Genomic DNA, 11,624 nt, shown 5'->3' on the forward strand with positions numbered 1-11,624 from the left:
GGCTTGATGATCTCAGACATGTTTTCCAACCTCGCTGATTCTGTGAAAGGCAGCGGAAGGATTGTAGGAAAATTTATTTCCAAAGTTGAGAACACTGCACTTAGGAGAACATTAATCCTAATGGCACTTCAAACACCCTCCTCAGGGCTTTTACAATTTCTGCCCCTCCCTCGGTGGGGGGCCTCTCTCATGTGTGCAGGACTTATCTTTTTCTCATGCCAGGGAATCTTTCTTGGGAATGCAAGAGGAGAAAACATCTAAAACTGTCTCTGGGGAAAGATGCCTCTTCTAGGCAGGAAAGCTTTCTTAAGCAAGATAAGCTCTAATCTCCTCCCCATAACTCTTCAAGAAGGGTTTTCTAACCTTACAATCAGTCTCCTTGTTAACTTTTGAAGTAAGAGCACAGAAGGTGGTCACTGGTGTCAAACATGCACCTCAGTACCACACGGAACACCCCTGAAATAGATGTACTTACACTGGAAGACTTTGTGTCACAACACTCAGGACACGTCAGGAGAACTGTTTTTTTCCAATTCATTTTTATTTTGGTTTCCATTGTTTACAGCACTGTTACAGGACTAATTCATGCAAATTTATCACCTTAAATACAGCAGAGAATAAACTCGCTGGTAAGAGTATTTTGAAGAGCTCCATCAACGTAACGCAACGGGAAATGTAGCAGCAATAAGATAAAAGTGCATTTAGCTGACCTTCTTTAATGGGAGTTTTGGAGGAGACTGTTTTTGGAATTACCTGTTTTACAGATTAGTTTAGCCTTCCTTATTAAATCAGAAGAGAACAGCCTCCTCCTGATAGTGTTCATTCCTCCACCACTCTGAATTAAAGAAGTGCAGCTGTTGATGTGTTTCAGAGGAATCCAGCTCATAGGCCTGTCTGTTAAAAGTTTGATTCTCTATCATTCAGGCTTCTGGGGACAAGGGTTACACACATATTAAAAATTCTTCTCTCCCCTGTTAGCAGTTTTGCTTCTGAAAAACTCCAAGTGGTTCTTTCCCCTGTTCTGCAGGTTGTGTCAGCTGTGCAGTGAGAACACACCACCCAAAGCTGAGCAGCATCAGAGGCACACACAGCACCAAGACTCCAGGTTCCAAGAACCCATCAATCTCTTTTCCCTTTACAGATAAGACACTGGCTTAAAGATAAGCTCATTTATCAGATTTCCCCTAAAGGCCTGCTGAAGAGATGCTGACAGGTCTTCAGAAGCAAGGTCAGCATTTCAAGTAGTCATGAGCAATAGTACATCACCCTCTGCCTCGACCTGGCACTGACAATTTCCTGGTGTATGAGGGATGTGCTTAATGTTTTAACTCAACAGAAGAGTACATAGCTTATAACTGTGTATGTGATAGCTTGAGAGACCAGAGATCCAAATTAATTCAAATAATACCTCCAGCAGAGTAAGGGATGATCCACTTACTCCAGTATACTTCACCACATGCCCAGAGCACAGACTTCCAGAGGCAAGGACTCAGATTTCTTTCTTGCTCGTTCTCAGATCTGATCCAAGCTATATTTATGTCCTGGTGGCTACCTGAGGAACCCAGCCAAGGCCAATGAAGCCTTCTGATAAAAACAGCTTTTCAGTTTGAGCTGGAGTCAAGGCTGTCTACTGGAAGGGAGAGGTTTGTTTTCTTTCTGCATTCTGGACACATAAGAGTCTCACCACCAGCTCCAACACAATCAAGGTACTTCAAGTCTTACTGCAAATCTCAGAACAGCCTTACCTAAGATGTACTTACTGACATTTCACTATTTTTACTCCCTCAAGTATCAGGCAGCTTCTTTCTGGACCTTCCATGACACAAGAAACAGGGGACTTGTCACAGGCACACCTGAGCAGGAATGAGAAATCCTAAGGCCATTTTCAAGGGAAAAGTCTCATTGTCAATAAGAACACCCCACTGCTCAGTAGTTCTAAATGCAGTCCATATTCTATGTGTGTGATGCTGAACAGATTTAGGTTGTCACTAACCCTAGAACTACAGGATCTGATTCTGGATTCCTCAGGCATTTTGTGGGCAACAGAAAGATTATACCCAACACATGGCAAAATACCGACCCACAAAGAGGAAAAGAAACTTTCCAAACAACAGAGGAAACATATCCTACTACTCCTAAAATCAGTGAGAATTTCTTCTCTATCAATTTCAACAGGAAGAGACTCAAATCCTTACAATTCCCAAATCTTATATTCCAAATTCATAACTGCTTCAGGGCAAAACTCAAAAATTCATTTCATCTCTTTGCAAATAAAGAATGTCTTAGGGGAAAAAAAAAAAAGCTGCATTAACCCATTCTTGCCCTGGCATGAACTACGAGGGCCACAACTCCCCCCACCCCCGAGGAGCTGTACCTGCCAGCTTGTTCTCATACTTTTAACAGAAGAGAAACCTCATCAAATCCTATCGCTGCCCGGACCGCCACATCCTGTGGGAACTCTGCACGAAGCAAAATCTCTTACAGCGTGTAATCCACATGCTGTTCTTGTGGCCAGAGTGGTAATGGAATTCCAAAGGCCTGCTTCCAGAAACACAGCTGTGCATTTCCAAAGAAAACCCACATTCATTGACTTAGCTTGTAAGGCAGTTCATTACATTCCGTCAACAGGCTTTTCCTTCCTAGTTTTCTTCCTCAACAAGCTGCCAAATTATCGGCACTACCTCCTTCACAGGAACTGGTTCTGTCTTTGCAAACTACTTGTCTGTGACAGGAAATGGGCCAGACTGTTATTAAAGAGCTCTTAAGAGGAAGAAACTAACTCCAAAGCCACTAAGCTTACCAAAGCAAAATCTTAATCCCTTTTTCTCTGGAAGAGGACTGGGTTTTGTTCAGAGGTTTAAGCATACTGACAGCAATAAACCTTTCTATGAAGGGACATTGGGATTCTGTGTCAGGTTCTAGAAAAACAGAATATTAACCCAGGAGACAGGCCTGTGTGGGCTCTAAATGCATTGTGAAACCACCACCACATCTGTGTGCATGGGACCTGTGTTTAGACAAACAGCTGCTTGTCACTCACACCCCCACCTGGGCTTGGAACTCAAAAGCTCTGTCTTTATGTAGTAAAACAAATGACTCCATAAAGAGGTGTCAGAATAACTTTTTAACCTGATAAACATTTTTCTTGTTTGCTTTAAATTTGTTTAAAGCAAAATGAAGTGCAGTAAAAGCCCCCTGTAAATGTATGAAGCACACATTCCTCCTGAAGTGGCCTGGTCTCACAGGAAGGAAAAAGAAGAGTTATTAACAGCTAGTGTTTAGAGGTGGGACACAGAACAGGGAAGCAGAATCCTATTGTTCACACAGCAACTGGAAACATAGCAATAGGCTCTTGCTCATTCCCTTTAGGGAATTCCATCACCCACCATGTTCTCTGCAGTAATTAAGAGAGCACTGAAGGGAAACTTTTTTTTCTCTCCTTCCCACACTATCTGCTTTGCTGCAGGTACTGATGTGTGAACATGTTGAGTTCGCTGTCCAGCCAACCTGCTTTGTTCCTGCAAGGACAGAAAGTCTTTGTTAGGTGAAGGAAACAGCTCTTAAGCCAGTCAGAAAGAAGTGCCACTAAAATGAGTACCCAGCAAGGCATGGAGTGCCAGAGATCCACTCCAAAATGCTGTTGCCATTCCTCAGGTCAGGAGTGCTCGCCTGCTAACAATGCCTAGGCTTTGAAGTTCAAACTGAGATCTTGGACACAACTTCACATCAATCTTACTGAGTAAGCAAGGAATGTTTGAAAAAGTCTTCCTGACAGCCTTTGCAGTGTAAAGAAATCAGCACACAATTGTGTACAAAGGTTAGGGTGAGACTTATTTGCATGATTTTGTAACAGCTGAAGGCGTTTGAGGAGCAGAGGACTGTATGTTTTGATAAATGGAAAGGAACTGTAATTCCAAACAAATCGAAAAGAGGAAGGAAAAGATATTTTGTGAGACAGAAGCTTTAAATGACTGTCCATGGGAAAGTACCAAGAGAAAGAGAACACGAGTTGGTAGGGAAAGGTCTGCACATCAAACACTGTGACAAAGATAGAGTGAACTCAAAACTACAGCTCATCTGAGCATCCCGGGGCAATCACAGGAAAAACAATCATATGGAATAACCAAATCTCACCTGAGCAGTTTTGCTTTGCTCTGCAGTGAATCCAGAACTTCGATTTTTTTATTCATGGCAGAAATTTCCTGCTCAAGGTTCTCCCGTGTGACATCCACTTGCTGACACAAATGAGCAAACGTTCCAGCAAGCTCCCTATGAAACAAGAAGAGTTGGGTGTGACAGAAAGTAAGATCAAGCAGCAAAGTCAAGGACTAAATCCCTTTGATGTATAGTGCTGATGGTGCTGGCTCAGATCTTCATCCTACCACTTTCTGCACAAGAATATGTAAAGGCATCTTGATTTGAGACACAGAAATACATTAAGCTCAATGCTTAACAGCACCCAACCACTACAGGTTTAAAAAAAGGAGCAGTATTATTTTAAAACACGTGTCGTTACACATTTTTAAATGTGGAATTCAGAATGAAGACTTGTTTTAAAGAGGAACAGCATAAAAAAAATCCAAATAACTTAAGGTTTTATCTGAATATAGGCAACTCACTGTTGGACTTGGTGGCTGCAATTGGAGCCTGTGTAGCTGACAATGAGCTGCAGTTTCTCCCCAGCATACTCCACAAACTGCCTCTTGAAAGCTCTCTCCTTTGCTTTTGTGGTCCAGGTGAGGCGCTCATAGACATAAAGGAGCCCATAAAGGCCAAAAGAGAGAGCAATCAGTCTCCAACCCACAGCCTTCCAGACCTAAAAAAGCACAAGGAAAAACAAATTACACAATCATCATCTCAGCTTGATGCTGACTCCTAACAGTGGTGCACAGAGCATTGCAAAATCAGCTCAATATCTATACTCCAGTGGAAGAGCAGAGGAGAAAGTATTTCCCTATCTGTGAATAGCAATTATCTACAGGATTCAGCAGTACAAGTGCTGTTCAAGTCAGTGCTCCAACTTCAGTTATATAAGTGCTGCCCAGAAGGCCAACATACCACACCACCAACCACGATGATCCCCATGGAAGTCCGGGAAGTTAACGAGGCCAGGCCAGTCACCATGGACACCATGAGCTCTTCTTGGGTCATAGAGCCCTGAGGCAAAGGAGGCAGACTGGGATTTGCTGGTGTTAAAGGGCGTTGAACCTAATTGGAAAAGCAGGGACAAAACAAAACCAAAGGACAGATAAGAGAAGGCAAGCCACTGTTCTTCTCCCCCCCTCTCCCCCCCAACAACCTCAGCAGCCACTGAAATAACAGAAGTCACATCTACCCCAATACTCAACAAGGTATCTTACCTGGTCATTATAGCCCAACAAGGTATCTTACCTGGTCATTATAGCCCAACAAGGTATCTTACCTGGTCATTATAGCCCATCAAGGCCCGACGACCATTCTTTGGTCCCAAAAACCTGTTCACCAGCATCGTCCATCCAAGAGAGAAATGGAATTCTATGTCCTCTTGGAAGTCAGCACAAAGCTTGTCACAGTTCAGATCATAGCTGAGCATGAAGCACTGTCGGGGAATTAACATGTCTATCTGGCCCCGCAGGGAGACTGGGAGGAGGGGTTTTAAACCATCTGCACAGACAGAAAAGAAAAACATGGAAAAAAAGGGCTGTCGAGTTCACAAGAATTAACTGGACTTGTATTCTGCAATCAGGGTGGTTATGGCTTCTTCCATCCTCCACACTAGTTTCCTTAGTATGTTAAATTTCATAAGCCAAGCATGTTGCTAGTGTTGAATTACTATTCAATTCTAGGTTCTTCAGATCAACTCAGAAGGAAATCTTTCCATGGACCCTCCAAAATCCTTACAGGTAGCTGGTGAAGCTTACAGATTACCAATACCTTGACAAACAGAATCTGAAAGCAGTTATAAGTCTTTAGGCACCATACTCCCATGAAATCCCATATTGAGACAGGCACTGAGTTACAAGTCATTCCTGTTTCATTAGGATTTGATCTGAGAATCAAGTTTCCAAAGCCAAGATTCCTCTCTGCCATGAGGATTATGCTGACTGTACATATTCAATAGCAAATCACTGCACCAGTTCAGGCCCAGAACACAACAGTATTAATCAAGATGGAAACTAAGATGATACCAGCCGACATCAGCCATCAGATTAATAAGGAACCCAGAACACCGACCCAGTTATTTTCCATGGCAATTCAAGGAAAGAGAAAGGGGAATATTGCCAGTGGGACTGACCTATCATTTCTTGCTGCATTGTCTGCAGGGAAGCTGTGATTGCGTTGGAGCAGCGCTCTGACATGTTACGGCCCAGCCCTTCCTCGATGTGCTTATGCAGCTCCTGACAGAGAAAGGGTTATTAAGATTGGAATAAACATAGGTAAGATGCAGGCTGCAGGTCCCAGAGCTTGCTAGTTAAAAAAACCCTCCCAGAACAGGAGCACATGTTCTGTCTGCCCACTGTTCTAATATTAATTACATTCTTTCCTCCCTTTTTCAGTGAAGAGGAAAAGGCAAATCAAAGAAATCTCATGTGCACTCTTTAGGAAAAGTTCTGTTCGATCTATATAATGGGATACATCATATGTGTATCAATTTATCACTGAGATTATTAAAAAACTAAAGCCTTAGATCATATCCTAGTTGGAAGGATGTTAACCATCCCAATGAGCTGACATAATTACTGACTCAGAGCTAAAAAAGGCCTCTTAAGTTGCTTAAGCAACTGGTAAGAAGCAAACATCACTTACGGTCTTGTACACTTTAAGAACTACTTGAGATGGATGGAAGTCTGCCTGGTATTCATCCACCAACACTGAGAGCCGTCTGATTTCTTCTGCCATGGCGTTTGACACCTAGAGAGACAGCACAGGACAGAAAACAGAGCTTGTGAAAGCATTTCTTCTCTTCCCATCTGTATCTCCCACATTTTTAGTACTTCAAAGCTTTGTCAGCACTGTGTATTCTCCCCACCATGCTGTTTCAGACAATCTGGTTTTCCACAGCCACTCCTCCTTACCTGCCTCTCCACTTCTTCTGTGATCTGTTTGATTTTCCTCTTGTAGTCTTGAGTCAGGAGCTCCAGCTGTTTGTCAATAAAACCTAAACGATCCTGTCGTTCCTCTCGCATTTCCAGACAGTAAACTCTGGTGAAAAAACAACCCTGTCCATCAGAGTGTCAGAGAAATGCATTTTTGATCTATAAATATATTTGAATTTCAGCACTAAGACAGATTCTCTCACCCAGTAACACAACATGTCAGAATCTGCAATACATTATACAGCACAGGATAAAAGGTCCTCTTCCCAACACTTTCCCAGTTCATCAGTACATGTCTTTCCCACTCCCAAACAGCTACGTTCTGCTTTGCATTTCAAATGCTCATGGTTCCCTTAAATGACTCCCAGAATACTTTAGTTATGGAAGCACCAAGCCTCAGCTCTCCTCACCGTTGTTCCTGGGCAGCAACATGCACAGAGTCCATGATGAGCCGAACGTCCTCTGCGATCTGCTTCGCTCTCACCGTGTGCTGCTCGAATTTTGTTTTTACTGCTGACTGGGAGATACATTCCTGTAGGCAAAAGGCAGCCCAAGATCAGCAGCACACTGACACAACTTCTCCAGCCCCCAGTCTTTTAGATCTAACCAGCACAACATAATGCTCACCTCGAACCTTCTCTCAAAGTTCTGAAACTCAAGCATTCTGACTTGGAATCCATCTGCCAGTGCTCCACCTGAGAGAAGGAAAGCACAGAACAACCACTTCAGTTTTGCAAAAGCAGTCAGGTGTTGGACATCAAGAAATGCTCCTGCTTTACACTGAAGCCAATGCAAAAGTGCTGCTAAGTCGCCTCTTCGATTGCTCTATTATTAATTTGGCCCCAATTTTATTCACTCTTTGGAACAAGACATTCTCTATTTTCTTCAAGTTAACGCAAAACTTCTGCTAGCTTTCCTTACCTCCCTCTGGCATCCCTTGAGCCTTCTGAATCCTGGCATTCAGCACTTCCTTTGCAGACACGAAGAAAATGCGATCCCCTGCCTGGGCTCGATCCACCACCCCCAGCTCATCCACCAGGAAGCTGGTGCAGCGCTCCATGTGCTGCCGGCGCACCTGAGGGCCCAACAGGACAAACAACACAGCCAGTTAAATCTGCTTCATCACCCCCTAAAGGTTAGGCCGAGCACCCACATGCCCTCTGCTGGTCTAAGCTGCCAACATAAAAGAGCAAGGAGAAAACCTTTCCTATTCTATGGAATTTTCCAGAGGTTGTCTAAGTGATTTAACTTCAAAAGGCCCCTGTGAGAGTTGTGCTCAGAAATTTCAAGAGTCATGTCCTGATCATTAGTCTGTGCTCCCCCTAGTCTCCACACTAAGGGGATAAAAATCCAAACTGTAAAACAATCACACACATGTCCTTGTGTGGGAATGTGCCTAGGTCTGTTGATGACGAGTTTTGAGTTGTATGGGAGATAGTATGGAATATTTGGATGGATTTGCAATAATATTATGTCAGATTTTCCTACATGCATGTTATGTCTAATGTGGTGGAGGATGCTATGCAACACTGATTGTACCTGCAAAGACCAGAGTCAAAAGACTCCATAATATCCATGAAAAGAGAAGAAGTTTAACCACATCACAAACCTCTTCCATGTATTCTGGTTCAGAGGCAGATGCATCCCAGCGGTTATTTAAAATAAATATATTGGGCCGAGACAGACGTTCATTCACCTTGTGGAAGAACTGTTTCTCCTAAGGAAAATTAAACAAAACCTCTTCAGATTAATATTTTTAACCCTTAGCCAAATTCCCAGAAGTGGACTTGCACTTACAGTTTGCATCAACGTTGATTCAGAATTTGCCACCAGGACAAACACGTCGGCATCGAGACAGAATTTGTCAATCCAGCTGTCCAGCTCTGTGGTTACATCAATGCCAGGGCTAGCAATAAAGAGAAATGAGACATTACTGTGCTTTGGAAACAGCAAAAACAGAATTACAAAAGTCAGTAAGAGATGTGTTTCAGCTTTTCAGGGCATTAATTTCCCATATTTGAGCTACCCTGTCCTGAGGTGACAAGAGTACAGACTCCAAGGAAGTACTGACAAGAAAATCTGACTGCCAACTGCAGCAAAGGACTTTGGTCACTGTCACAGATTAGAACAAGGTCAATCCCTTTGATGTTTGTTAAATAGGTATTTGAAAACATTTCCGTAATTAGTCTGTGATAAGCAGGAAAGGAAAGAAAACTATTTCTCACCTGTCCATCAGCACCAGGTCGTCCTTTAAGAGAGAACATTTGGAATTGGGCCACATTACACTGACCAGGCTGCCAGCATTCAGATGTTCATCCTGATGAAGGGCATGAGCCAGCTGGTTTACTGTCTATGAAAAGATGGAAATAACATTTCCTGGGTGCCAAGACCCACTAACACAATTCTTTCCCCTTCAGAGCTGTGCACTGACAATTTAAGATAAAACCCAACTCCAAATTACTTTCTCACAGGGAGGTTTTCCATATAAAACCTTTTTGAGTGTCCTAGTCAAAAGACAACCACTAATGAGAGTTTATGAGAGATTTTTTCTGTCAGGAAAAGCTACTGAGGAATTATCAGGAAGTCTGTGATTCTGTCAGTCACACAGAGCTCAGAACTTCCTGAGTCATTGCTCCCTGCTGTCACCGACAAATACAACGTATCATCTTTTTCATAAAATGAACAAGTTCCATCCTGTGACTTGCTTCATTTCTCCCTTCCTACATCTAAAAAGACTCATTCTTCATCTCTGTTCCTTTAATGATTAAAATACTTAATTGTGAAATTTGTTCACAGCACTTTAATTTTCTTGTTCCTTCCCTTTTCTGCCATTTCTGAAGAGCCTTTATGCTTAAGGAAATTATACCTTAACACTCTTCTTTTCCTCTGAGCCTTCAGTCAGCAGGAAAGCATCATGTCCATCTGTCCCTTCTACACGCAGGAAGCAATTAGTGGTGTGCCCAATTCCTGAAGGAAGGACTTTGTCCCACAGCATGGCATTTATCACAGTGCTCTTCCCATTGCTTGTCCTGCAGCCAGATTAAGAATGGTGTAGCAGGGTTCCGAGAGCCAGATTTTACAGAAAGCAAGTTCTCTGAAGCCCAGCTGTACCAGAGCCATTAACAACTCAGGTGCCAGAGGCAACCTGCAAAAAGACTCTGCTAGTTTCTTATTGTAAGAATTCTTCAAATTGAAGAATGACATGATACAATATTTCTTTCCAATTTACAAAGCACTAGTGCCAGGGACATGCAGAAGCTAAAGCACTAGTGTTTCTATAAATATTCTCTACTGGCTTCAATCCTCAAATGCTTCACTGAGTGGGGAGTGTAGGCAACACACACCCACGTGACTCACCTCCCAAAAAAAGCAACTTTCATATGTCGTCTTGCCAACACTTCACTAATACCACTGACTTTTGACAGGTAGCCTTTGACTTCCAGTACCTGCTCTTCTGTGGTGACAGGATCAAGCTCTCCATTCTTGTGTGTTTCTAGAATCAAAACAGATCATGTCTCTGAATTCCAGGAGCCATTTCTGGGTCAGTTCTGGATGCCACCCCTCTCTGTGATGGTAACACACAGAACTGAACATTTATCTGTCCCACAGCCCGCGTGGGTGATCTCCACACAGGCAATGACACCCTGAGGCAATTCTGCAACAGCATTTATCAGCTGGTCCCTTTTGTGTATCTAAAAACCATCCCTGTCCTTGGGACTGCCTTAAACAGAACAGCCCACACTGCAAACACTCCAGCACCCTTAAAGAAAAAAATCTGTCTGTGCCTTAAGCTGTTAAAGCCAATTACTGGTATATGTTACATGTCACTAACAGTGATGTGTCCAGCCAAGAACTCTGAAAGGATTATAGACAAAAAAACCTTAAAGGGGTTGTGTAATTAATTAAAAATCTCCCAAACAACATAAAAATCATACATAGCTCCCTAACTAGCTCAGTTTCCTAACATGCATGAAATTCTCATCTTCAAAATATGAAGCTGAACACCTGAACAAATTCAAAGAAATAATTTTCTGTTTTTCTTATAAACATGAATACATAAACAAGACACACATGTATAAATAAGCACAGGTCTAGCAGCGCTATTAAACTGAATGAGGGGGTTTGGTGTGTCTGTTTTGGAGCACTGTTTGTGGGCAAAGCACTGTCACACACTCGTAGTTCCAGAACTGAGCTTACCTTCCAGGAACGAGGAGCTCTCGTTGATGTAAGCAGCCAACTGTTCAAAGATACCATTGATTTTCTTCTTTGCAGTGACAAAATGTTTAAGTGGAGAAGCATTTACCTCAGCCATGTGTCTTTTATCCTTCTTCACTGCAACTATTGAGTTGGAACGAGTGAACAACAGGGACATTGCGCTGCAGGGAAAAATCCAGTAAAGAACAGTGTCACCAAGTGCCAACAGCTATCCAAGGGTGTGTAGTGATAAGGGGGAATGGCTTCACACTGCCAGAGGGCAGGGTTAGATGGGATATTGGGAAGAAATTCTTCCTTGTGAGGGTGGGGAGGCCCTGGCACAGGTTGCCCAGA

At 42.9% G+C, this 11,624-nt stretch overlaps 1 protein-coding gene across 1 annotated transcript; it reads right to left on the bottom strand.

The window, feature by feature from the left end:
* Positions 1–520: 520 nt before the first annotated feature.
* Positions 521–11,453, bottom strand: MFN2 (mitofusin 2). Its single transcript, XM_029962421.1, has 17 exons — positions 11,274–11,453; positions 10,434–10,569; positions 9,943–10,105; positions 9,302–9,426; positions 8,874–8,982; positions 8,686–8,793; positions 7,998–8,151; positions 7,704–7,771; positions 7,487–7,608; positions 7,056–7,182; positions 6,787–6,891; positions 6,275–6,377; positions 5,423–5,643; positions 5,059–5,208; positions 4,620–4,816; positions 4,135–4,269; positions 521–3,518 (listed from the first exon to the last, which is right to left on the bottom strand). The coding sequence occupies exons 1-17, from the start codon at positions 11,446–11,448 to the stop codon at positions 3,449–3,451; spliced, it is 2,268 nt and encodes a 755-aa protein (XP_029818281.1). The 5' UTR covers positions 11,449–11,453; the 3' UTR covers positions 521–3,448.
* Positions 11,454–11,624: the final 171 nt, after the last annotated feature.

Source organism: Manacus vitellinus, unplaced genomic scaffold (assembly GCF_001715985.3).
Source record: "Manacus vitellinus isolate BGI_N305 unplaced genomic scaffold, ASM171598v3 scaffold_46_pilon, whole genome shotgun sequence".
In the NCBI taxonomy this organism is placed as follows: Eukaryota; Metazoa; Chordata; class Aves; order Passeriformes; family Pipridae; genus Manacus; species Manacus vitellinus.